A 27,854-nucleotide genomic window follows, 5' to 3' on the forward strand; every position below is an offset into this window, starting at 1 on the left:
TGAACGTAGCCATAGGGTCAGCGCTACAAAGACATGCCTCCCCTTTTTGTATTTTCAATAACCATATTTTTCAGGCTTCAACACTTTGCTTCACTCTCATAAATAACTCTGTAGGCGAGCCCTTTTAACCCAACATAAACAAATAAGAGCGAATGGAGAGTAGAGGAAACTGCAACAAGGTCAGCTAGAGAAGCTTCATGAAAATAAATAGCCTTTCCAAACAGAAAATACCTGGTTTCTGTCTCATTTGCCACCCTCCCTTCCTCCATTCTCCATCATCCTCCACTCCCCACTGCTCTGTTCTACTGAATATCAACCAAGCAAATCAGAGAAGCGCCGAAATCTCTCTCGTTTTTTTTCACTCAACTTTTGTCTCCTTTTCTCTCACCCTCCGTCACCATTTCTGCTCCTTCCTCACCCTTCACTTGATTTCCCCATATGTCATTTTCCCTTCCTCCCTGCTTAGGCGACCTCTTTCCTTTGTACGTCTCATTCTCTCTCATTAGGATGATTTTCAATGTTGGCTTCAGTGGCTGGCCCATTAAAAGTGAGCAGCAAACATTTCCTTCCTCCAGCTTCGTGAGTTGGCCTCTACTCTGATACTATGACCAAGTGACAGAATTTAACCTGCATCTGTGCTCAAGTTTCATCTGAGTTTGGCACACACTGGGCGACCTTGGTAAATGCCAACTGACGCCAAAGCGCCATATCAGGCCTTATGGACCTCCCGCTGTTCAGCAATGTGTAGGGTTTGGACAGTGACGAGATGAGGTGCAAATTTGAGACAAGCCACTTTTTCCAATACTTACTACTAGTATATGTATCCAGTGGTGCCTCTATAATATTTGTCTCCAAAACTTATAGTAGTAAGAATATAGAATGTAAAATAAGAAAACATAATGTAAAGACAAAAACTTTGCGCGTCATGATTAATTCATTGTGACTCCTCCTGGTGTGTGCGTGTGGTGTGTATCGACTAACACCAAGTATAATATTTGTGTTTTGCTTAAAGACACATATAATTCTCTTGGTCTATGTTCAGTTTGTCAGTAAACCTCTACTGGGCGTGGCATTAAAAAGCTTGAAGACTTTTTTTAAAGAACTGTTTACTATCTGCTAAACTGGTGCTTATTGTGAAGTGAATTGGGTTGAGTTCACTATGCATACAGCACTCGTACCTTAAATTTCAACTAAGTCGTTCTCCACTTCTGCAATACTTTCACATAAAGTGGAGCTAATTTACATAATATTCCTCCACCTATGAAATTATTGGGAAGGGTCATAATGCTCTGCTGTCATGTCATGACACTAAAAAAGTAGTGCTGCATTGAGTTTTAATGGCTACGCAGATTAGCTCTAGCTAACAAGATTAGCTTCAGAGTTAGTTGTTGACACAGTGATGGTGGGTGGCTATTTGTGTTTGGTGATGTTTCTATGCACCACATATGCACAATATAGTATATGGAGCGCTGATTCCATTGGTGAAAAGATTTTGTTTCTCACTTCTCCCCCACATGCTGGCAAGGCTCAAGGGCTGCCTCTGGTCATCATAGTAACGAAAAGTGGTCTACTGGTCTATTGGCCCAGCAGTATGGTTGCACAATCCATTGACTTCAAATCTACATCACAATGCACAACCCCAATTCCGTTGAAGTTGGGACGTTTTGTAAAAATAAATAAAAACAGGATACAATAATTTGAAAATCATGTTCAACCTATATTTAATTGAATACACGACAAAGACAATATATTTAATGTTTAAAGTGATACACTTTATTGTTTTTAGCAAATAATCAATAATGTTCCAAACAAGCTGGGACAGGTGGCAAAAAAGACTCAGAAAGTTGGAGAATGCTCATCAAACACCTGTTTGGAACAACCCAAAGTTGAACAGGCGAACTGGGAACTGGTGGGGCCATGATTGGAACAAAGATGGGTTGAGGTTCACCTCTTTGTGAATAACTGCATGAGAAAATAGTCCAACAGTTTAAGGACAATGCTATTCAATGTGCAATTGCAATGAATTTAAGGATTTCATCATCTACAGTCCACAATGTCATCAAAAGGTTCAGAGAATATGGAGAAATCAGTGCATGTAGGCGGCAAGGCCGGAAACCAACATTGAATGCTCCTGAACTTCGATCCTTCCGGCGGCACTCTATCAAAAACCGACATCAGTGTGTAAACGATATCACCACATGGGCTCAGGAACACTTCAGAAAACCAATGTCACTCAATAAAGTTCGGCGCTACATCTTTAAATGCAACTTAAAACTCCACTATGCAAAGCATACAATACAATACAATACAATACAATTTTATTTGTATAGTGCATTTCACAACAGCTAGAGCTGTAACAAAGCACTTTACATACAAACAACAAAATAGCCATAATACAACAAGTGAAATCAATAAATTAACATAAAACACTATATACAATAGACACCGCAAAAGAGCCGAAAATGTGTCAGTCTCAGGTCAGATCAAAAGCCAGCGAATAGAAATGTGTTTTTGAACAGGCTTTATAAATGGACAGAGAGGGCGCTTGCCTAACAATCAATGGAAGATCATTCCAAAGGGAAGGACCAGCAACAGAAAAGGCTCGATCCCCTCTGAGGCTGCGCTTAGTCCTCGGCACCTCGAGCGGCGCCTGGTCCGTAGACCTGAGGCTGCGGGAAGGTGCGTAGGAGTGCAGGAGCTCGGAGAGGCCATTTAATGACTTCTAAACAAATAGAAGAATCTTAAATTGAACCCTAAAATGCACTGGGAGACAGTGAAGGGAGGCCAGAATTGGTGTTATGTGCTCCATCTTCCGAGCTCCAGTTAGTAGGCGGGCAGCAGCATTTTGGACCAACTGGAGACGTTTGAGAGAGGACTGGCTGACTCCAAAATAAAGTGCATGCACTTTATTAGTGCTTTACTAGTCCCTGAATAGCCGCTCTGTGTGCGTCACTCAATATTTTAATTTTACAGTAATCCAGCCCAAATGTAACAAAGGCATTGGATGGCTGTTTCTAAGTGCTGATGGGAAAGGAGGGGCTTTACCTTAGCCAGCTGTCTAAGGTGAAAGAAGCTGGACTTTACACCAGCGCTGATTTGCTGGTCCAATTTAAGATCACTGTCCATTTTAAAACACAAATTTATCAACAACACCCAGAAACACCACCAGCTTCTCTGGGCCCGAGCTCATCTAATGGACTGATGCAAAGTGGAAAAGTGTTATGTGGTCTGATGAGTCCACATTTCAAATTGTTTTGGGAAATTGTGGACATCGTGTCCTCCACGCCAAAGAGGAAAGGAACCATCCGGACTCTTATGGAGGCAAAGTTCAAAAGCCAGTATCTGTGATGGTCTGGGACTGTGTTAGTGCCATTGGCATGATTAACTTACACATCTGTGAAGGCACCATTAATGCTGAGCGGTACATACTGTACAGGTTTTGGAGAAACATGTGCTGCCATCCAAGCAACATCTTTTTCATGGACGCCCCTGCTTATTTCTTCAAGACAATGCCAAACCACATTTTGCACGTGTTGCAACAGCGTGGCTTTGTAGTAAAAGAATGCGGGTACTAGACTGCCCTGCGTGCAGTCCAGACCGGTCTCCCATTGAAAATGTGTGGCGAAATTGTGGGCCAAAAATCATAATAAAAATGCAGAACTTTTGAGGCAAATCAACAGGCAAGCCTCACGTTTTGATGCAATTAAATGATTAGGGGATGAAGGTGGCAGCTCTCAACCCACAAATCTGAGCACCCACAAATATGAGCGGGCTGACTTTCAGCTGTCATCTTCACGAAGCAAAAATATGTTTTTTGAGTCTTCGGGCGACTTTGGCTTTGTGCTCTCATTCTCTGTCTCCGACTCGGTGCTTGACGCTTGTATAAGGAGGCAGCACGTTACAGCAGATGTCACCGGCCTCTGTGGAACTGTGCTCATCCATTATATAAACACCTCCATCCTTCATTCCCAACACCCATAATTGTTTATCCTCACAGAAACCTCAGCCTCTGCATCCTTGCTTTCTTAACAACTTTGATTCACGGTTGCTATTGCTCCGGTAAGGGCCAGTGCTAAATTGTTTGTGCAGACAGAGGCGGGCATCTGCGGTAAAGTGGATGCGCGACGTTTGCCGAAGACACGACAAAACAAAGCCCGGAGACGGCAAAGGAGACATGGTGTTTGCTCACCGTGTTTATCTACACTACGAGTCCCTCATCGGGCAGCCACGGGACGCTGGATCATCTGACATGACCTCAAAACACGCCTGAATGGCCGCTCTGTGTGCGTATGCAAGCGTGTACAGGCGTACATGTATAAGCAATGGGACGTTTGTGCTTGGCTGCATGTGTGACTCCACATATGCTAAGTGTGTTTGTATGGCAGCGAGACAAAAGAATTCCCTGTCGAGGGATTGTTTGCGTATCTGCTGTACTTAAAGCACGTATCAAGCGTCACCCGTCCTCGCAGCCGTCATTGACGTCTCCATCTTACTTCTCTCTGGTTTAGTTCCTCGTTACTCTCCTCCAATTAGCCCTCTCGTCGCACGCCCCCCCTCCCCCTTGCTCCTTGCTCTGCCTTTGACATTGGGTTAAAGTGGGACAGAGTGTAGGGGGGCAGTGAGGCAGAAGAGACATAGAAACAGTCAGGCAGGAAGGAAGGCAAATCTGCTGCTACGCCTTCGAGTCCCCCCCCCCCCACCATACACACCTCCCCTGCTTCCTCAGGCCCTCCTAGACCCTCAGGCCTCGCCTTCCTCGTCTGTAGCTGCTTTTAGCGTGTCACCGCTGCTCCACTCCCAATCGGTAACATCTGTGTGTAGAGTCCCTTCGCTCCCCATCATCCCTCATTACATCCTACTTCCTTGACTCCTCCCCCTTCACCCTCTTTTCGAGTCTGTGTCGCCAAGATGCCCAGCAACAGAGGCGAGAGCGCATCATCGCCTTGGCGAGCCAGGGGAAGGAGCGAAGTATGGAGAATAGCGTCCTCGCTTCCCCTCCCTGCCTCTGTGGCGTCCGCCTGCCACGCAAGGTGCAGCCATGCGAGCGCCGGCCGTGCTCCCCGGTGACCTCCCACTTCCCGACACTGTGTACGTGTCACCGTGGCGCTGCTAACATGCTGTGGCACATCATGGCAACATGGCGTAGCAAAAGGGCCAGGGCGAGTCTTGCGCGAGTGAGCCGGCACGGCCAGCAGCATTGGCAGAGTTCCCATGCATGCTTGAACATTTTAAAAATGTTGGCAGCAGTGTGTAAAAATGTTTGCGCGTGTAACTATTTCACAACAAATACTGTAGCTGTAAACAGTCAGGCTAAATTGGGGAGGTCCAAACTTTTTCCAGTGAGGACGATGTATAGAAAAATAGACAGGAGCGAGGTTGCTGCTTTACTGTGTTAAATTTTGGGCTACATGCTACTGGAAAAACATACGCTATGGGTGTTGAAAATTGCAATGTTAATATTACTGCGATATTTAATACGTACCAAAAGAACTGACATTTCACCTAATGAAAGAAATGAATTTCTTCATGCTGCAAAATAACCAGGCACAATTTATTGAATTAATTGTAATAACTGCCTGCACAACAACGTCACATCTGCAACTTGCGTGCTGTCAAACACATAGCAACTATTTTTGCCCGTTTTCAACCTGTTTGAGCATTTTGAGAAGGGGTCGTCTGTGAGAGCCGATTGTCCATTACATTGTCATTCATAAGCCCCGATGTTAGTGGGGCTGTTTTCCCACTTCCATTACAATTACATGCCATAGATTAGGGCTTCACAAAATGTCCATACTTTCCATCACGCTTGATGGGAAAGTCACCCTTGCCAACATGATGTACAGTTTTTAGCTTGCTCTCGTCTATCGTAAGTCTGTTCATCTGTGACAGGAGAGCAACAAAAAACAGAAACATGTGACAACTGTGGCCAGTTCAAAAACCAACAGACTTTGAAAGGTACTTTACAGAGACTCATTTTGAGTGGACTGGACAATCTTTCTCTGTCTGCTGAATTCAGGGTCCATTGTTTCCAGGTTGGTTAAATTGAGGTTTCACGGTACATGGTTTCACTGGTTCTTCAATGTAGTGAAGTCACCTTTCCAGATGGTGAAAATGTGTTTCTCTGACTTTACTTTTGATTGTAGACATAAATCTCCCACAAAGAAGTTTTAATAGTTTAAATTGTGTTCTTTCAATTGTTGTTTGTATATGTGTCCTATGATTAGCTGGTGACCAGTCAAGGCAGCCTCTGGGCCAAAGTCAACCGGGAGGGGCTTCAACTGAGCTCACCCGTGACCATAACAAGGGCACGCACTATAGAAAATGGATGGCTATACATATTCTTGTGAATGCGTAATATATCACATTCCTAAGGTGCTACGAATGGGTCTACATGTTGTTGGAAAAGATACGTCAACAACACACTGCATATTGCTTATGCATGACTTTGCAACTAGATGATGAATTTGATTACAATAGCAGAAGAAGTTCTACTCTCAGAAGATTTTCCCACAACACCGTGCCTTCTTCTACATAATGAATGACACATTTTTTTTTGGGGGGGGGGCATTTTTTTTTTGTTTGTGTTTTTTCCACAGCTGAATTATGTTCACTCTGTAAGCAGAATTTGCCATGTGTGCACATTGTGTGTTTACAATGCTTTAGCTATGTCCCGTTAGCCTTCTCATGACTGGTGAGCATGTCTCCATTTATAATCTATGAGGCTAAATAATTAAAGGCAAAAGCGACACAATAAACTGCATGTTGACAAATCTGAAAAATATGTTTGTGGGCGTATCGAGGGAGGAAAGACATTTTTTGGGTGTTTGTGGGACTGAAATAGGATACAATACACACTGGCAAGCTTAAGACAAGAGGATAGAAGGCAAAGAGGATTAGGTCTTTTGTCACTCTTGCTGCTCTTGTACTTTCAGCGTATTGTCACTTCCGTGCAAAATATTCAACTGGATCCATCCCCGTTTTCAATATTTATGTACCTCCCAATTAAGGTCACTTGTGTAGCAGTCACTTTTAACCAGAATGCATGGAGGGAGCATGGAAATCAAAACAGATGACCAGATTTTTCATGCTGTCTTTTCAGTTTAGGGTGATTGAGTTCATGCACCTGTTTCCTTTACAGATGTAAGTGTTGAAGTACAAAATAGTGATGGCAATAAAGTACTGTTAAATATCCCGTTTCAAACCAACCGATTAATGTCTAAAAATAAAGTGTCAGAAATGCGGTATAGTGCAGAAACAACTAATAAAGGTTTTCTCAAATGGTCAGTGAATCAATTTCACACAGGGCAACATAGTGAGAAGTAAAACTAGAGCACACTCAACCTCCGAGAGGTAGTTTCACATCCAATCACAAATAAAATCCCATTCCAATGTAGTGCAGAACATAGACCAACTGGTTTAGTTTTTGAAATTCACAACAGAAATCTTAGTTCCACACAAAATGCTCAATTTAGAGACATTGCAAGTTGCTGTTTGACTCCTGTTTCTTTCCAAATTAAAATACTTCAAAACTGTAAACGTCATCCCTGCCCTGAGATGCCAGTTTCACAGTTGTGCTAGCTACTAGTAACTAGCTACTAGTTAGTTGTTTCTTTGTGTCTTTCAAAAAAAATGAGTAAAATAACATTCAAAATCAGCTGAAAATGACATGATCGACTCGGGACAGCCCCTACTTTCTTGACAATTGTGTGTACAGGAATGAATGTTTAGTCCTCAAAGGGGAGATGCAGGACTGAGGGAACCTAGAGATTAGAACAGGAGGCATGTGTGTGCTTGGGGTGGGCAGCTGCCATTTGACGGTGAAACATGTCTTTTAAGCATTAAGCATTAGGCCTCTGCTTACCCCCGATCACACTGAAACCGGAAGAGTTGTGTGTATTGTCATTTATTTTTGCTGGCTCTCTTTTGTTCAATTTCACTACTTCTTTATTAACCTCCTGCTATTTTTACATAAGCTCTTCCGAGTCCTCACACAGGCCTTTGTCCGCTATTGAGTGAAAGAAAGTGGCAGTAATTTCACCATCCTTGTTGCTCTTTCTCTGTTGACTTGTTCCCGGTAGCACTCGTCTATTCCAGATTGCTTTGAATGTGAATAATGGGGAGATAGGAGCAAGTGTTCATTTCATACCAGAGTGAGAGACAGAGCGAGGGAAGAGGAGGAGGAGGAGGATGCTTGGAGCCTGTTGTTGTGAAGTGTCGATTTCCCTTTGTCAAACACGCCACTCCTTCACGCCCCTACGACAGAACAGATGAGAGCAAAATAAGGAAATGATAGCAGCAGAGGAAAGGTTGTGGAGGGAAGGAAGGACGGCTCTGCCATTGATTGGACATGTGAGGTTCATTTTCATTCATCTGCCCTTGTAATGGGCTTTTAACACTGTGGCTTGGTTATGGGCAGAGATGAATTGTAATCATCATCTTCAAAATATTTTAATAGCACCTCCACACATGGACACACAGTCGTGGGTGCAAAGCGGTCTCCAATCGCACACATCACATGCGCAGCCGACTACATCATCCAAGTATCCCCCCAGCAAGGGGGGGGTATTGCAGTTTACCTGTATAAACGCATTTTACGTACCACAATGTCATTCATGGACCCCAGCGAGTCTGTTTCTGCTGTCACAATGTCAAGCCCTGCATGATCTTTGACAGCCCTGATTTTAATGCAAATGAGGGGAGCCGCTATGATTGACCGGTAGTCGGCCTCATTTCAATCCCGTAATAGGGCAAATGCCCCCTTACACCTTTTTATCTGTGCAAAGTCTAGGAAAATTCCAAAAGAAAAAAAGAATTCCATCCATGAGCACAATTGCTGAATTTGCGCTGGACACAAAAATAGTGCCAGTCCAAGTGTTTTTGTAAGGCAACAACTGTAATTCAAGTAGATAAACTGTATTTCATATTAATTTACAGTGTGTCTAATGAATCAGATTTTTTTTTTTTTGGTAATACCGATTAATGTATGGCTTTTTTTCGTTTAAAAAAAAACACATGGGAAGAGTACCCTGAAAAAAGTAATCGCAAATTAAATAGCAATCGCAATATTTGCTTGGGGGGAATCGCAATTAGATTTTTCAAAATCGTTCGGCCATAGCGTAGGATGATGAGTTAAAATTCAACATTTATTTATTTATTTTTTTTTTTTTAATTTCACACTTACCGACATAGTCACTGACAGTGAAGTGGTACACACGCCTGAGTTGTGTTTGGGCAGCGTGGGATCGAATCCCGCTCAGGGACGGTGTCTGTGTGTGTGTGTGTGTGCCCTGCGACTGGCTGGTGACCAGTTCGGAGTGTAGTCTGCCTTTCGCCCATTGTCAGCTGGGATAGGCTCCAGCACTTCCCCGCGACCCTGTACAGGATAAGCGGTTTGGAAGATGACACATGACACTTACCAACATGCAAGCGCACTTGGAGGAAACCCACTTTCATGGTTGCATTGTTTTGTACAAAACAGCCCCTTTTTGGGGTTGTTTGCACAAACTACCCATTTTTGGGTTGTTCTCTGCAAAAACAACCTAGAAAGTTGGGTCAAATTGACCCAACTTGTGGATCGGTCCATTTTTTACCCAAAATTGTGTTATTTTTAACGCAACTGTTTTTAGAGTGAATGATGCAAAGAGGGGAGTTAAATATGAGCAGCACAAATTAAATAACTTTTATTCCTTCCTTGTGCTTGCTTGAAATAATCCATAAGAAAATTATCAGTAAATTATCCATCAGAGTGAGCGGCGTAGTACAAGAAAGCACAGCCTGACCGCATACTTTCTGTTACTGTGTTGTTTAACTGCAATGCATTGGCAACTTCCAAAGTCAAACACAATCACTCATGCTACAGTGGTTAACCTTTTAGTTTTTGTTCCTGGAAATAATGCAAAGTGATTTAATTTGTTCCAATATCCAAATGTCACCATCAGAATACCTTTATTAACTGTATAAGTGAGGCTATGTGATGGTTGAGGGTTTTGGTGGTGATGTGGCCAAAAAGCTTGAGGACTCAAGTGCAGGGAAGGGGTTTTGTTTTACTGGCAGGAATGGGCTTCCATAAAAAAATACAGCAAATTTATGAAGTAAAAGTGAAAAACAAAACAAAACTAGAGATATTGTTTCTATTTTCTATCCATCTATCTATTTTGTCAGTGTGTGCTGTTTCAGTAATTGTATTTCAATTGTATTCAAATGATCTTTTTCAATATTTTGATCGATTTAACAGCCAAATCATTTCCATTTCTTGTCCTATAGTTATTTACGCTTAAATATTTTAACATCACTTGAATCTGTCTTTGGTGGCATCCTAAAAAAATATCCCATTAAGACATCCTACCAGTTTTGACTTTTGAGGCCCCTCAATATTTTTAGGGGGCTATATGTGTGTGTGTTGTGGGGTGGAGTTAATCATCATCAGCTGTTTCTCGTGCAGTTAATATTCCAGTTAAGCATTCCGTTTTCAACAGCATGAAAAATACTAAAAATGCATTAGTTTAACAGTCAGTGAATGCCTTTATGTAGTAGTCTGTAGCAATGTTGTCGCTGTCCATGGTGTTGATGACTGCAGACCTTGAATGTGGTGATGAGTGCTCCACTTCTGTATCACTTTATTTATCCGCTCATTCTGTGAGTCAGACTGAATGGGTTGTTACTTTTAAATCAATTAGCAATGTTAAAATCGCATTTACATCTGCAGGCATTACCTCATCTCAGATGCTCCTTTTTTCTTCCAATATCCCTGTACTGAAAATGCATCACAGGTTAGTCTCAATGTGGCAGAGAAAAGCAGTTTCATTTACGTATACTGTATAGCACATTTCATACACAAGGGAACTCAATGTGCTTCACATAACCAAAAGCACAACACCTAACAGCAATTACAAACAAACAGCTAAAGGCATTCAAAGTTAGACAAAAGTAGCTTTTACTAAGAATTATTTTTAAAAACATACATTGACAACAAACATAGTTATAAACAAAATATTTAAAGGGAATTTTAAAGCAAAGTAAACAAAAAGTTGCTTCCAAAGATTACCGACTGCGATTGATTTAAATCCTTAAAAGAACTCATCAAAGGTATGGGCGGTGCTAAATGATAAACGCAGCATAACAGCTTGCGTTTGCGTTTCGTTATGTTTGCGTTGAATCCATACAAACACATACTGTCACATATTGACCTGAGCTCTCAGAGCTCAGAGCCCTTCTGGGTTTTTATGCAATTAGCATTTCTTTAATGTACTCAGGACCCAAACCATTCAGTGATTTATAGAGCAGTAGAATAATATTAAAATCTATTCCACAGCTGACTGGTAGACAGTGTAAAGCCTTTAGCACTGGCGTAATACGTTCTGATCTCTGTCTGGTCAATGAGAACACTTTGTCAATGCAAATTAAAAAAATAATCATAATCTAATTTAACATGCGTGCTATTCTCAAGTAATAGCACTGAAACAGCACTCTTTTTTAGGTGTCAATGTATTATTGTGTGTGCAAAAGGTATTTATTAATGAAATGTATTTCATTCAATTATGAACGTATTCACCCAGATTACATTTGATTTTTTATGCTCTTCTAGGGCCTCCTTGTTGTGGGTGATTTCTTGGCGCTGAGAGTACTGTCAGATTTAAAGGCTCTGCCTAGTGTGTTTTGAAAAGAATTCAGTGGCCTGCAGAGGGCTACAAAGCATGATAAGAAAAGCTCCCCGAATAGTAAAATAAGGAGTCTCAATGCAGCATTCGCACACTGCTCTGGGGAAGCTTTTAGTATCGAGAATATTCCATTGCCAGTGCATTTCTATCCTCCTGTTGATCCTGCTGCTATCTTACATTTCAGTCAACACATGGAGCAAATTGAATGTAACCTGCCTTATTTCTCACTTTCTGCATTGCCTCATTCATATCCGTTTGAATCTGTGTTTCAGCCAGTGCTAAATTGCATGTTCTACGAAAAGATTGCGCATGCTGTTAGTGGGCATGTTGTACGTGATTTACTACAATTGCGATCTATTACTTTTAACAACCAAATGTCAAGTAAGCTTGGCCTATCATCAACTGTTCAACTGCATACCTGTTCAGTTCTGCAATAAACACTTGAAACAAAACATCTTGTTTAAAACTCCGGACTGGCTGCAAGAAATTGTAAACATAGTGGAAAATAAAAAAATATATAGGTCGAGAGCGGTATTTCAACCAGGAAACAAAGGGGGGGAAAAGGAAAAAAAAAAAGCAGTAGCACACCAGTGCCAACGTTCTACACCAAGAGCTGGCATGACTTTGTTGATGAATGAACATGCCACGTCCTCTTGCTGAATCAATTTAATAACTCATAGAATATTCAATTGTTAAAATATTTGATAAATGCAGCGCTAATACCGACTCACTCTCATTTACCATCAGTCTAGTTGTGGGATAATGTTCTGAACTCCTGTTGACATGCCACGGCCATATTGAGCACAATGGAAAAAAGTACAAACGAGAGAAGAAGCAGAGATTTTAAAAAATCTAGTGTGAGGGAAAATAAATAAGGACCGCTGTTTGCTCATGGTTGCAGCATCCTGTCAAGTGGAACTTCTGCACTGCAATTTGTTTCAGACAATTCTTCAGCTGTGGATTGCGAGATTTTGTAGTGAGAAATCTGGATACAGACAGTTTATGGTGTGTTAGTATGTATTTGTGTCCTAAGGCGGTAGTCCGTGCTCGCCTCCAAATCGAAAACTTGACGCAAAAATGTTTCTTGAATAACCAAAGCAGAGAGAATTCTCAAAGCCCTTCTGTGGCCTCTAATCCAGGCCTGCTAATCAATTACCGAGCAATTCAGCAGTTTCTCTCCCCTCCTTGGATGTCCGTCGCCATTATTTAAAAGGCTGATTCTGTTTGTACCACCGATGAAGGGTACTCTGTCGCACACACTATATCGCCATGCACGCGAGATGCACACTGGCACACAAAGCGCCACGCCGCACCACCGCAGCGCCCCCTACCCAGCTGTTGTTATGTGAGTGCGTGGGCCCTAGCAACAGCGAGCAAGCGAGCGAAAAAAAAAAAAACAAACGCGAGATCCTGACGAAAGCAGGGAAATGGGTAAAAGAGAGGCAGAAAAAAAAGGCGGTGATGAAGGGAAGCGGGAGGACGGGAGGGGCTTGGGGGCCTTGGAGCATTAATAAGTGATGAGTCCAACAGTGTGAATTGCTGTTAGTTAGCATTGCTGCAGTGCCGCCTTCATTTGCATGGCACCCCCCCAACTTACGCCATTTCCTCTCCCTTGTTCCCTTTCTCGCCTTCACTCCCCGTTTCATCTATTTTGGTCTTCTGTCCCTTGACTAGTTTGTATCTGAAAATAAATATATATTTTCCTCTTAATTTCCTTGGCTGCGGCCTGTGTGCTGGCAATATTCACCATATCCTTTCATGAACGTGAACATTTTCTACTTCCACCTCACATCGCTCCCTCGTCTTGGCAGTAACTCTTTGAAAATATAATAATCTATATTTAGCGGCACCTGTTTTTCTCTCCCATCCATCTCACCTCACCTATTTTTAAGAAGAAGGTTGCTCTGACTCTCACTGGGAAGTTTGGGGGGGGACAAGCGATGCTCCAGGGCTCCCCAATCATTTTTTTTCTCCCTCCTTTTTTACTCCCTTGCCTTCTGTCTCAGTATTTGCATGTGTGTGTACTCAGACAGTGCATAAACACAACACACACATCCAGCGGGGGCTTCTCTCTGCACTCGTCTTGACTCACCGCCTCGGGCCAATCAGCTGAACCAAACTCCATTACTCAGACAACCTCCCACTAAAGAAGAACAGATGAAAAAGGAAAAGGGCGGCGATTGAAAGAGGTCGAGGGCAAAGGGTTGGCTTGGTGAAGAGATGGCATGAAGAAAAGACAAAACGTGATAAGAGAGGAGGAGGAAGAGATCAGAAAATAAGGAGGATGTGAGGGCATGCCGGGATGAACCTCAAAATTCCCTTTCCGCCCCCCCTGGTAGAATACAAAATAATTAGAGGAAAGCAGACTGTGACGCATAGGCTTACAAAGATGCATTCAACAATAACAACAACAGTCCCGGAGGCGTTGGCAGACTAGACGGGAATTGATCTTGTCTCCCACGAGGAGATGTGTGCACACGGAGATGAGACCAAGACGTGGAGGAATCGCTTTCACCCTTATGCTGCTCTTGGGCCCGCATCGCCCCGCCCCCCTCCCCCGTCATCCCTCTCACTCTCTTCTCCTCGTCCCCCTGTCACTCCCGGCCACATGTTGCTCTTTATCTCCCCTCTGACTCCCTTCATCAATCTCCATCTGCTGCCCTCTTTACCTGCCGGGTCGCCTCCTCCAGTGTATGGAAGGTGAATGTCAAATATTAGCTCAAAAGCGGTGTATGGTCATCAATTAATACTGCTGGTAAAGTCACCACAGGCCACAATAACAATAAAGGGCTTCACTAATGAGAGCCAATACCGGAGCCAGATCTCCAATTCTGCCTTTACACATATAATAATGTTCGTTTGTGAGGGAATCATTCACTTCTTTTTTTGGGCGGGGTCTCATAATAGCTGTTTTTCCTAACAATACAAACTATTTGCACACGATGTGACTTTAAAGCGGAAGTCAATCCAAACATATTTTTTTCAAGAATATGTTCTATGCAAGCAACACTAGTTGAAACAAGGCATTCTGATAAATATTGCGTTTGTGGAATAAGAGTTAACCCACCCGTTTTTAGCCATCTATGGGGACGTCCATTTTCTCAGTTCTGTTGACTGAAAATGACATCAAAAATGGCCGCCCCCTGAGATGGCTAAAATGGGGTGGATTTAGCTCCTAAACTTACATTCCACAAACACAAAATTAAACAGAATGCCGTGTTTCAACTAGTGGGCCTGCTGGGAACATATTCTTGAAAAAATATGTTTGGGTTAATTACCACTTTAATACTCCCTTATACATTTTCAGATGTCTGTTGGACTTTGATTTTCATTGTAATTTGGTCACACCATACAGAATACACGCACAAGCCATGGACACTAGGACAATATAGCCTCATGTGGAACACCACTCACCAGTGATTGAACAATGATTAGCTACCTTTTAGTCTCGCTCTGATTTTTATTTGATTAAGGCTCCAGTTCCTAATAATGTGTTTATTAGCAAGCAGGGTTTTCTCTCTCTCTTTCTCTGTCTCTCTCTCTCTCTCTTCCCATTCTTCACCACCTTTGAATTTCCCACTCTTCCACTTCTCCTGCCGCTCTCACGGCCTGTCTTTCTCTGCATGTTGTGACACGGTGTAGCAGTGTCTTATACCGAGTTCCACTTGCCAAGTATATGTTATCCTGTAAGACTTAATCCCTAGTTTGAAATCAAAGGGCAGGCTTGAAAATTACATTTTACGTCCTTTAGTGCTGTGTACAACAGTCACATAGAAACGTGCGTGTGTGTGAACTTCTGGCTATCTACTGTAAACCCGGATTTGTTCAGTTTACTTGGAAAATACTAGTAAACAGCTTATCTTGAAAAAAACAGAAATTACAGGAAACGTACTGTATATCTATTTAACTCAACATTTTCAGTTGGTACAATTGGATGGATTGAAATGGAAGACAATTCTACACAATATCTTTAATTGAATAAATGCAATGCTTATTCAATACAACTTCGCATATTAAGTAATAAGTAATGACAATTTTGTCACAATCATTTTACATTAAGTGGATTTAATTCTGAGTCAATTACATTTGGAATATTTTGCACAACCAAAGGAATAAGTGACATTCAGCTTTTGATATATATGATATATGTGGCACTGTTTTTACAGCCACCCATTTTTTATCCAGGTTAATGAACCAAGCATGTGTTTGTCTTACCAATTGCCCTGATCGGAATTTGAACCTCAATCCTTCTGTCCAAAATCAGCTGTGTTACCCACCAAGCCATCCAACATTTACACACCTTTTTAACCATGCTACAAAAAAAACATGCACAAATGGGTCTGGGGTTTGATGGCGTGCGCCGAATCGTCATGTCTGCCGCCTGGCTGTGTTCAATTAACTTTTTAACTGAATCAATTTATAGGATGGAAAAGCAAGAGGCACATATTAAGCTGGTATCTACACTTAGCGGCGCATACTTGTGAATGTTTGCCAACAAATAGGATCTTGTGTTTTCATCTGGGTTTGTTAAATGTTGCAAAATGTTGCAAAGATGCTGGCAAAAACTTTCATTTGTCGCAGAGCCACTGACTGACTAGCCAACTATTAATCTACCTACCTACACTCTAAAAACAGTTGGGTCAAAAATAACTATTTTCTAAAAATAGTGTTTAGTATTATGGCAAAGTCATATATTTTGTGTCATGGTGCTATTTGAATTGAATGAATAAGACACCAACGGCAGTCTGCAAAGTGATGTCAGTGACAATCACTCCGATTGGCTGTCAGCCAGGAAATGCAAATCAGCGCATAAGATAGATACTTTTGTAAAAGGGTACAGTATACAATTTATTTCAGTTCTTTAAACCAAGCATTGCTTCCTTGCGGTCATCACCAGACAACTGCTTCACACTTTCACATGGGCTGTGATGAGTTGTGGGTCCATCTTGAAAAGTGTATTGAGAAATATTGACCTCTTGAGGAGAGTTGTGCTCAACAGTTTTCAATCTCCAAGCAAGGTAACCAGAACCACCCTGGTAATCATAGAAATGTTCCTGTGGATTACAGTAAACACATAAAGTTAATATGGAACATTATTTGGAGAAAGCACAGTTCTTGAAGTATCACATCCTACAATGGCAGCAGACTAATGGCTTTTTTTTTTTTTTTACGATTCCAGCACTCGTCCTGTCCAACACACACGCTCAGTTACAAGCAATTCGTTTTCAAAAGGTTACAATGTGTGAAGTACTTACCAAAACAGTGTGATAAATGAAGGAGTCCAAATGTCAAAAGTGTCGTTGACCACGATGCTGCGTGTGTAGACATGAACAGTACGTTGGTGGCTGTCATGGCCGCCAGTCATACTTAATTCAAGTGTACATCTGGCACCTGTGTATGGGCCTGTGGGGTTGATTTTTGACCCAACATAAAACATTACTGGCATATAACCCAATATATAGTTAATTTGAACCAGCAATTGGGTTAATTTATAAGAAGTAACCCAGAATTTGGACCTAACACAAACAATCCAAAAATTGGGTTCATGAAATAACACAACTGTTTTTAGAGTGTACTTGCTACCTACCTACCTACCTAGCCGCAACTAGGGTTGCCAACTCCCTGAAAAATAAATAAGGGACACTTCATCAGCAGGGACGACTGATTTGATTGCCTTTGATTTGATTTTTTTTTTGTCCGCTTTTTTTTTTTTTTGGGTGGATGAAACACTTTTTAACTATTCAAACCTGAGTTCAATAAGATGCATATTTTTGAATGATATGAACACATTAAAACATTATTATCCAGAAATGTACTTGAATACAGACTAACAAAATTAACTTATCAAAACTAATACCTCTCAAGCAGAAACCTTTCCTGCTTTCTTCAGAACATTCATACTGTAACTTATGAACAGCTCAATGCTCAATTATGTGGAGACAGCCCATTTTTTCCATTTATATTTCCTCTGAGATCTTACTGCATTGAGGAGCGGTTTGTCATTGACAACTGCAGAGTAGAACGTTGAGCAAGACAGAGTGTAGTTGCTGTAATTAGCGAGCATGAGATGGCTGAGTTTCTGCACATGCGCGACTTACATCGTGCAGGGGTCACAGATAGTGTATTGACAGCAAGCAAGATCATCTCAACCAATAAGATAAGCGTATTCTGTATCCTTATACGTATCAATGTGCCGTCAGCTCATTGGTCACAGGCATTTTCTATTACACGCCCCTGGTGCATCTGACAATAGACTAGACCTTAGACCACCGAAAAGCAGGTCTAAGTTGTGGCGAAGGGGGTGTAACACGATTTTGGTAGCTTTGATCAAAGCGCAGGCAGACAGATTCTACGCTCTGCTGATATGTGTGGTGGATGTGCATTGTAAATAGAGTTGTGTCCAAGCAGTGTTTTTTTGTGGCTGTAGTTTAACTTCCTATAGCTGATGTCATGTTGAGTTCTTCCGACAGAAAATGAGTTAATGATTGATTAATATTATGTCTATCCCCCTCTCCATTCATCCATCCATCCATCCATCCATCCATCCATCCATCCATCCATCCATCCATCCATTTTGTTCCATGTTTGGCCTTATCAGGGCTGGAGTTTGTCCCAGCTGACTTTGGACCAGAAGGTGGGTGCACCCTGGACTGGTCGCTAGCCAAACATAGGGCACATGAACAAACAACCATTCACACTTCATTTAAACTAACATGAATGTTTGTAGGCCTTGAGAGTAAGCCGGAGCACCTCCATGTATGCCTGTGTGTGTGTGTAAATAACAGCATGCATATGTCATACACTGTATTTTCAGCCAGTCAATCCACCAAGGATTTTCTACCAAGGTCTCCTCTTATCAGCCTTGTAAAGAGAGATAGGAACATGCAAACAAAACAACAGCAAAAACATGCACATGCACACACACTCTCATGCGCTTTACAGTCACATTGGCGTAACCAAACAATGTGCAACTTACAATAAAGCCTGAAGTGTGCACTGTCTAAAATAACCCTTTGGGGTTAGGATGGAGTACAAAAGCAGTCAGGCAACCGTAAAGAATCAAACACTGAAATTCACTCTCCTTATCTTTCCCCTCTGTTGCTTTCTCTTCCCCTCCTCTTCCATTTCACATATACACGCACACACACACACGCACACACACACACCCACACACCTTTTTTATTGGCATGTGAATGAATCACGGCCAGAACTGCAGTGAAAATGACACTAATATGCAGTTACCATATTACATACACACGCACACATGCATACATATCAATTATTAACACCTACAATGACTCCCCTGGTCTCTTTTTCTTCTCTTTCTCATCTATCTTTCTCCATGGTGCATATCTCTCTGGATGGATGGGACATGTTAAAAGCTCTCATGTGTTTAGCTAAGTGCTGTGGTAGGCTCTTTTACATGATTTTTTTTTATTATTCCTTTTGAAATCTGGGTTTCTTGAGAGTTTTCCAAGAGTCTTACAAAGGCGGTATAAACAGCAAAAAAACACCAAGAGCCAAAAGTTCAGTATCCTTCATAATACGACTTGCGCAAAAAAGACCTGTTTTTTCATTGGAGGATTCATTTTTTTCCCCTGGTAAGAATTTAATAATATATTTCATGCAATTAGAGTGTCCTGTTGACAGTGAATGGTGGTGGGCAGCTTGACTGTTGCCATAGTGAGGATTTTGTTCATTCATGAGTCATACGCCCACGACGATGCCACTCCGATGTGAACGCTCCTATTACCTCTCATCAGTGTCAGCTACCTGTACTTAACAAAACAAACAAACGAAAATAGTCAGTTTGACATCCTTTTCTACCCCTCCATAATAAATATGTAGAATATTAAAACACTTTAATACTACAATAAAAAGTATAGAGCAGCATCTGGGATGACTTTGAACATGATTGCGAAGTGTGCTGTTGAAAAGTTTTGTTCATTCATTTTGAGGAACATTTTGGAAGTTTTCCATTGCTGTACCTGACAGACGGCCTGCTGGCTCACAATTCCTTTTGTATTTTGTCTAAAAAGTCTCATCCAAGTAGCATACATGGACCTTGTTTGTTCACTGGGGTGCAGCCATGCTGAATTAGAAAAGGCTCTTCCCCACATTGCTCCCACAATGCGTAGACTTGAGATTATAGATCCAAAATGCCTTTGTCAGACAAGGAATTAAAGATTCAGGGAGAAAGAGTAAGGACTTTCCAACTGCTGATTGCGGTGTTAAAATTGCTAGCAATATTTCCAACTGCTGATTGATTAAAAAGGGAGAGATTGCAGTGTTAAAACTGCTAGCGAGATTTGAATGTAGCTTCACTTCACTAACCCCTTGCCCCCTTGAGTGTCTGACCAGAGCCGTGCCCTGTAAACGTGACCATGTATAATGGCATGTGGTTGTATCAGTGCGAAGTCAGGATGAATAATCACTGAGAACGCATATCCAGCTTCAACAAGTAGCAGCGCAAGCAATACTAAGTTAGCATTGCTACTGAACAAACTGACTTTAACCACAGGTGCTATATTAGTAGTATGACTCACTCGTAATGGAGTAGTACTCTCACATCGAGGGCTCTATTTTGATAGACAGGCGCACATGTGCTCAGTGTAAAAACTAGCACTTCTTTATTTTCGTGCCCAGGCATGTTTACTTTACTGGGTTTGGGAATTTGGCAGACCGCACTGCACCGCGCTGGACATTCTGGCTGACCAAGGGCGTTTTCTAATTACACGCCCCCCGGCGCGTCTGACAATTTGGTGAGGGAAAATAGACTAGACCATAGACCACCTAAAACCAGGTCTAAGTTGTGGTGAAGGTGGTGTAACGTGATTTTGGTAGATTTGATCAAAGTGCAGATAAGACCGTTTCTGCGCTCTGCTGATATGTGTGTTGGATGTTCATGTATTTCATTCATGCGCTATATAAATATAACAACGTAGTCCATCAATCCCTTTGAATCATTGTAGAAATCAATTCATTGAATTGATAATTATTATCGTCTTTAATATACTTTTAAAAGCACCCCTGACACACACCGAGATGTGCGTGTTAAGGCGGAGGTTGTCACACACAGACACACGATCGAGGGTGAAAATCGGTCTCCAAGTCCCCACTTCACATTTACACTTCACGCTTAACTTTACATCATCCGCTAGTGGAGATCTTGCTGCTCCTTATAAACGTACTTCGCGCTTGCCAATCTCCTGCATGGACTCCAGCAAGTCCATTATGGGTCAACCACATAGAGCACATCTCTTTCCTGTGCTGAATTTAAAAGGAATGCGAGGAGTCGCTTCGATTGGCTGGGAATGAAGTGACTATATTCAGTCCCACAATGGTGCAAACATTTCAATTTGCGCGTGTCTACGAAAATACTAAATGAAAGAAATCTCCACCAATGTGCACAGTTAGACCCGAGAATTGTGCTTGCATGAAAACAGGGTCCCATGATTTGTCTTCACTCTACCACGCATATACTGTGGTACCTTTGTGCCTGGCATAGACTAATCGTGTGTGCTTACTGGAAAAAAAATGTTGAAGTCCCTGAACCGGTTGAGCCGTAGAAAATGAATGAATACAAGTCATTATCTGACTACAACTAATGTACCCTCCTCTCCTTTCTCCTGTCTGCCATAGGTAATCGTTTCTTCTTGACCTCATTTGGAGCTCTGTATATCTCAGAGGTGCAGAAGGAAGACGCTCTGTCCACCTACCGCTGTATCACAAAGCACAAGTACAGTGGTGAAACTCGGCAGAGCAATGGAGCCAGGCTCTCTGTTATGGGTATGCAACATTTTCAACAGGCACATCTCGTACGGAAACATTAAGTGAGTACCATATAATAGTTGTCTTCCTGCATCGCCCCTTCAGACCCTACGGAGTCCACCCCGTCAGTGCTGGACAGTTTCCAGTCGGGTGAGGTGAAGGTAGGGCACAGCGTGGAGCTGCCCTGCATTGCATCCGGCTACCCGAACCCCACCATCAGATGGTTAAAGGATGGGCGGCCGCTGCCGTCAGACTCCCGCTGGACACGCCGCATCACGGGCCTCACGATTTCGGACTTGAGGCTGGAAGACAGCGGCAATTACATCTGCGAGGTCACCAACAGCTTCGGCTCCAAGGAGGTGACAGGTCACCTTAACATCATAGGTGGGTAGCACAAAAATAGTATTTTGAAGGCCCCCACATGAGCGCACTTTAATTCCTTTCTTTGTGACCAACCAAAGAGCTTTGTATAATGGTTGACTTTTAAGCGGCCCAATAATTACACATACTGTGACTGAAAAGCCGTCCAGTGACAGTACAAACAGGTTGGGACAGAAGGTGGGTTCTAAACACAAACGCAAATCATAGACAGGCTAACAGATAGCATTGGTGTTACAGTGTTATAACCCGTTAACAGGGAAATCAACCCACACACATTTTTTTTTTCCAAGAATATGTTCCCCGCAGGCCGACTAGTTGAAACACGGCATTCTGATGAATATTGCGTTTGTGGAATGTAAGTTAAGGAGCTAAATCCACTCCTTTTCAAGCCATCTCAGAGGGCGGCTATTTTGTGCTCAGGGCTCAGGTAACAACCAATCACGGCTCAGCTACAGATAACATGTCAGCAGTAATTGGTCGTTACCTGAGACCTGAGCAGTTATGATGTCATTTTCAGTCGACAGAAGTGACAAAATGGACGTCCCCAGAGATGGCTAAAAACGGGTGGATTAACTCTTATTCCTTATTTATCAGAATGCCTTGTTTCAACTAGTGGGCTTGCATAGAACATACTCTTGAAAAAAAATATGTTTGGATTGACTTCCACTTTAAACAACGTAAATTTGAACACAATTGGTGGCGCATAGACACACATAAACTGATAATATAACAATACTTGAGTCAAATTTTCTTTGTCCTCTGCGAAGAACAAATAAAGTTGCTATGAGGGATAGACTGATTACTGAGGGATAAAATCCTCTCTGCATGATTGCATTTTTGTTATACTGCCCCCAAGTAGCCAAGGCCCGTTTACAATGTCCATTGAATTGAGGCAAAAACACAAGTCAACAACGGATTTGTTTTTTATTTGGAAGATGGAACTGGTTAATTGCATTTCCATTTATTTCAATGAGGGAAGATGACTTGAAAGATGAGTGTTTTGAGTTGAGCTTGGTCTCAAGGTACCACTTTAGTTAAACGAATGTGTTACATCCTACAAAAAGAAACACATTACTATGCTACTTTCTTAACCCTTGCATCTACTTTAGTTTAGAGATTCTTGATGAGATTAAAGTACAGTTCTCATCCAAACCTTCCAAAATCCTTTTTATGGACCGTGTTCTGCTTAAAGTCATACTCAAACAGAAAGAGGCCTTCCCCCCAAACTGGAGCTGCAAATATGGAATAAAGAATGTCCTTTAGTTGAGCCCATGATTTCATTGATACTTTTGTCCATGTGAGAAGTTGATACTGGCGAAGGAGCTGTCACACTTGTAGAGTAGCCAGGAGGACATTGGGGGGTTGGGAAGTAGGAATGGGAAAGTCAATGGGCATTGGGCAGACTGGCCACAGGGCACATCACTACACAGCCCACAAACATGCAGTGACACGGCATATACAGTAGGAGCCAGAATACACGCGCACACACACCAGCTAGAAGCTTATAAAGAGAGTCAGCTCGTGCACGTGCACTGTCACTTGCACCCAGACACACACACAGTCAGGAGCCCAGAGCACCTAACACCAGCTGCTTTATTGTTCACTGACATTTTCTCCGCCTCTATGTCGCTCTGTCTGATTTTCATTGTGGTTCAACCTACACACACACACACACAGAAGAATACAAAACAATGGAAGACGCACAGTAACACATACGAGCAGGCACAAAAGATGCTGAAAGGTGCAAAACATGAGCTCTCTTTTCAGCTCAGTTCGATACAGTCTTTGGTATTATAATTGTCAAAATGGTACAGCTTTTTTGCACCTTTTCTTTGGTGTGGTACTTAATTGGTGGAGCAGGATTTTTTTTGTAGTAAATAAACAGCCACACATAAAAAAATAAAGAACACAGAAATGTCAGAAGTGTTCCATTGCTGTAATAGTTTTTTGTTAATTGTTGGCACATTTCTATTCTTTGTTGAATATTTAGCTATCTAAACTCTACCATGATGAAGGCCCGACAGACTAATCATCGGGCTGATATTAACTCTTCTAAAATTGGCTGTTTTTTTTTTTTGTCGCCAGTTTTTGACTTTTGTTTTTTTTCTTTTTACACATTAAAACATTACAACACAAGACAAAGACAATTCAAACATTCCCCCCCATAAGAAAAAAAATAGGCAAATTGATTTTTGCAGGGATTTCTCTCTGTTGTAAAGTTATACTAAAGGACAAAGTGATGTAAAACAGTCAAATGTTCTACGTGTCTTTATTGTTGTAAGCATTAAGGGACCAAAATACAAGTTATTTAATTCATTAGATATGTTTAAATGAATTGATTTGCATTAAATTATCCAAGTATCAAAATTGGCATCAGCCTTAAAAACTCCATATCGGTTGGGCCCTAGTGATGAGCTAAAGCCCACTTTTCTAGGCAGCCAGAAATACGGATTTACTCTCTAGCCAGATAAATATTGTGAATACCGTTTCTCTCTCTTTTCATGCATCTTCCCCCTTTAGAGCCCCTGCGGGTCACCTTGTCCCCCAAGAACCTCAAGACGGGCATCAGCAGCACGGTCATCCTGTCTTGCGCCGTGCAGGGTTCTCCTCACTATACCGTGTCGTGGTACCGGAACACAGAATCCGTCCTGCCTGACCAGCACTTCTCTATCCAAGGTGCTCACAACGAGACCTTGTTCATTTCTGCGGCCCAGAAAAGACACTCAGGGGCTTACCAGTGCTTTGCCACACGCAAGGCCCAGACTGCCCAAGACTTCTCCATTATTCTGCTGGAAGGTGAGGTTGATCAAAGGCATTAGTGCGTGCATATATGGAAGAATGGACACATTACATTATTTTTGAGGGTTTGGGGTGAATAGAGTATCTATCTATTTTCCTCAGATGGGACACCACGTATAGTGGCCTCCTTCAGTGAGAAGGTGGTAGTCCCAGGCGAGCCATTTTCCCTGATGTGCACTGCCAAAGGAGCGCCTCCGCCGACCATCACCTGGACCTTGGACGACGAGCCGGTGGCCCGTGACCTGTCGCGCGTGCGAGCCAGTCAGTACACGCACTCCGACGGGAGCACTGTGAGCTACGTCAACGTCAGCAACCCCCAGATTCGCGACGGAGGATTGTATCGGTGCGCCGCACGAAACTCGGCCGGTAGCGCCGAGTACCAAGCGCGCATAAACGTAAGAGGTGCCTGTCTACTTTTCAATATCAGCCATACTCAAGGCTTCAAACGGCCTCACCCCTACCCCCAACCCGACCCGTACCCTGTCCTCTACCCTCCAACTTCTTTACCTCTCTCTCTGTCTTTATACATGTATTCTCTCTATTCCTGTTGTCTCAAGTGATCTTTTTATCGTTATAACGCCCCTTCCTGAGGTTTGTACCAGAAGGAAACCCCTGGTTAAACCACTTATTACATCCAATATGGCATTAGTAAGATCATCACATGCATGTCTGCAATTCACAGTTATTTTAATAACTGATTAATCTGTTGATTATTTTGTCGATTAAGCAATGAAATTACATTTAAAAAGTGTAATTTCCTACGCTTTGTTCAGTTTTCTAATAAGAATGACTATTATCGAGTTAAAGCATTCATTTATTCAAACTAGAGTCCATCCATCCATCCATTATCTATACCGCTTCTCCTCACAAGGGTCGCGGGGTCAAACTAGAGTCAACATTTTTAAATTGTTACTGCAAAGAGCCATATTATACATATGTATGCACATAAATATGTGCACATAAACTTTTTCTATTTTTTTTTTTGTTAGTGGGGTTACCATAACATCCAACAAAAACTGTTAAAACGCCCTGTAGGGCTTTTCGATTTTGCCTAACAAGAAAATCGCCATTATTTTCTCTCAAACCCGATTTTTACGATTACATTACGATTTCTTTGTGAAATAAAAAATAATTAAATATGAAGTTTTTTGAATGGCTGTTATTTAAACTCAAAATGCCAGTCAATTACATTAATACACAGAAAAATCCATTGGGATTAACAGCATTTTACTTACACAATAGATTTTAGATCTGTTCTTAATTAAACCAATAATGAAAGAAGAAAGTGCATATACCATCTGATACGAAATCATCAACATGAGAAAAGGCAGATGGTCAAGTCTGTAAACAAAACAGTCTGTCAGCAAGTCATTTTGCCAACCAGCTAGTGACTAGCCTTTCACCTTCCTCCCTGGTCTTACTTAAACATAAATCAATGATTAGTGCAAAACTGTCACTCAATAATACAATGCACTGTCAAGCTTAACTACGGATTCATAGTCCGGTTGGACCAGAGGTCCATTGTAGAGGAGAAAAACAGGGATGCCTTTCAGACGTCGAGTAACTTGCTCACGGGTTGTAGTGTACATGTGGGGCACACACTACACTACAGATCTATTTTAGCCCGATTTATTAATCAAACACTCACTTGCCTGAGCAAATAGCAGAATCGCCGGTAGCCATGGATGCTGTCGTTGTTTCGGACTGTACGCTCGTGGGAGGAAGCGGAAATGCAGAGGAAACTACGGTGGCTTAGGTACATAAAAATCAAAAAATCGAACGTGCCATTTTGAACGTTTTTAACATCGTTTTATCCAGAAAATTTGGTTTCGGTTAAAAATCGTTTAATCGAGCAGCCCTAACGCCCTGTGTTGAACTTCATAATTTTGTTATGCTCTTTTTTTCCCCCTCCCATTTTGAAAGTGAACTTGGTAGGCAACACTACTAAACGTGTTTTCCCTCTATCTCATTTGCGTCAAAGTGCATGCATGAAATACACGTACCTGGTACCTCGCTTTGCCGAATATACGATCTGTTCCATTGCAACGTTCGGACAATCTCTTTATCATACGCACAACAGCATGCCCATATTTGGAAGTGCTGACATAGCAGCGGACCAGGAAGTAAGTAGTGAGGCTTTACCCACTGGTTTATAAATGTATCTTTCATTGTTACAAAAGAAAGCCCAATCTTTGCTCATTTTAAAAAAGAAAATCAAGAGGAGACAAGATGTATCTTTCACTGTTAATACAATAAATGCACTTAGGCTTCCTCCATTGTCCTCATGCCGCAAAAAATAGCAGTAAATCGCTTGCCGGCCCTTCTCTTATTGGAAACGCTTTCTGACGTTGCGACGGCGCCGCCATCAAGATATTTCAATCCGAGGGGTTTGCCCTCGTGACGGACGTCCGGCATGCGCGTGTTGAGCAGTATCAATCCCTCAAAGGTCTAGGAACCATGAGTTATACCAAAAAACAGCCGATGAGCATAAATGAATCTGCATGCAAATTTTAGTTTTAGGTTGGAGCGTTTAAATCAATCAATCAATCAATCAATCAATCAATCAAATGTTATTGATATTGCACTTTCCATACATAAAAATGCAACTCAAAGTCCTGTGCAATAAAAACATGCAAGATACAACATAAAAAGAAGACCCGCCGCCCCCTCCTGACAAAACACAAAGATATATATCCACAAGCATGCCTGCACTCACACACATGCATAAAACACACACAATCCGATAAACTATGTTAAAAAATACATGGCAAGGCACAAGTACCCAATGGGAGCTCATTCATGCTGAGAGGAAATACAGCCCATGGCCACAGGGAGCGCCACCATCACAGAGACCCCTGGCCCAGATTGACCCTACACATGGTGCAGAGGTCCCCAGACCCCTGGGCCAAAGGAGTCTTCAAGGGGGCGTCCGCCGTGTGAAGGCCAGCCACACCTCCCAGCGTGGACGCCCCCCATGAGGAAACACTAGAGCTAAAAGCTAAAAAAAAAAAACCTGCAGAATAAACTGAAAGACAAGCTAAAAGACAAAACAGTAAAAAGCTAGGAACTAAAAGACAGTAAGATTAGATGAAAATAAATTAAAAGCGTAAAAGAAAGTATTTAAAAGCCCAACTAAAAAGGTATGTCTTGAGTATCCTCTTAAAAAATATCAACAGTCTCTGTGGACCTGATGTCTTCTGGCAGGCTATTCCATAGCTGTGGACTAAAATGGTTGAATGCAGCGTC

At 42.0% G+C, this 27,854-nt stretch overlaps 1 protein-coding gene and 1 long non-coding RNA gene across 5 annotated transcripts in view; one reads left to right on the forward strand and one right to left on the reverse strand.

Annotated features, from left to right (window-relative positions):
* dscaml1 (Down syndrome cell adhesion molecule like 1) overlaps window positions 1-27,854 on the forward strand; it is a 131,446-nt gene that overhangs the window by 59,064 nt on the left and 44,528 nt on the right. For both annotated transcript variants that reach the window (XM_086035041.1, XM_086035042.1), the window contains exons 4-7: window positions 21,300-21,446; window positions 21,534-21,812; window positions 24,330-24,605; window positions 24,711-25,010. In XM_086035041.1, coding sequence (XP_085891167.1) covers window positions 21,300-21,446; window positions 21,534-21,812; window positions 24,330-24,605; window positions 24,711-25,010 — 1,002 coding nt within the window. The remainder of the gene's footprint in view (window positions 1-21,299; window positions 21,447-21,533; window positions 21,813-24,329; window positions 24,606-24,710; window positions 25,011-27,854) is intronic.
* LOC147144971 (uncharacterized) lies at window positions 16,008-26,440 on the reverse strand. Of its 3 annotated transcripts, XR_015087384.1 has the most exons (4): window positions 26,257-26,440; window positions 21,499-21,730; window positions 21,271-21,378; window positions 16,008-19,430 (listed from the first exon to the last, which is right to left on the reverse strand). It is a non-coding gene; the product is annotated as an uncharacterized LOC147144971 (long non-coding RNA). The 3 variants fall into 3 exon arrangements; XR_015087383.1 differs by having other exon boundaries at window positions 16,008-21,378; window positions 26,261-26,440; XR_015087382.1 differs by having other exon boundaries at window positions 16,008-21,378.

This window comes from Filicampus tigris, chromosome 7, assembly GCF_054856515.1.
Source record: "Filicampus tigris isolate MCC_2025a chromosome 7, RoL_Ftig_1.0, whole genome shotgun sequence".
Taxonomy (NCBI): domain Eukaryota; kingdom Metazoa; phylum Chordata; class Actinopteri; order Syngnathiformes; family Syngnathidae; genus Filicampus; species Filicampus tigris.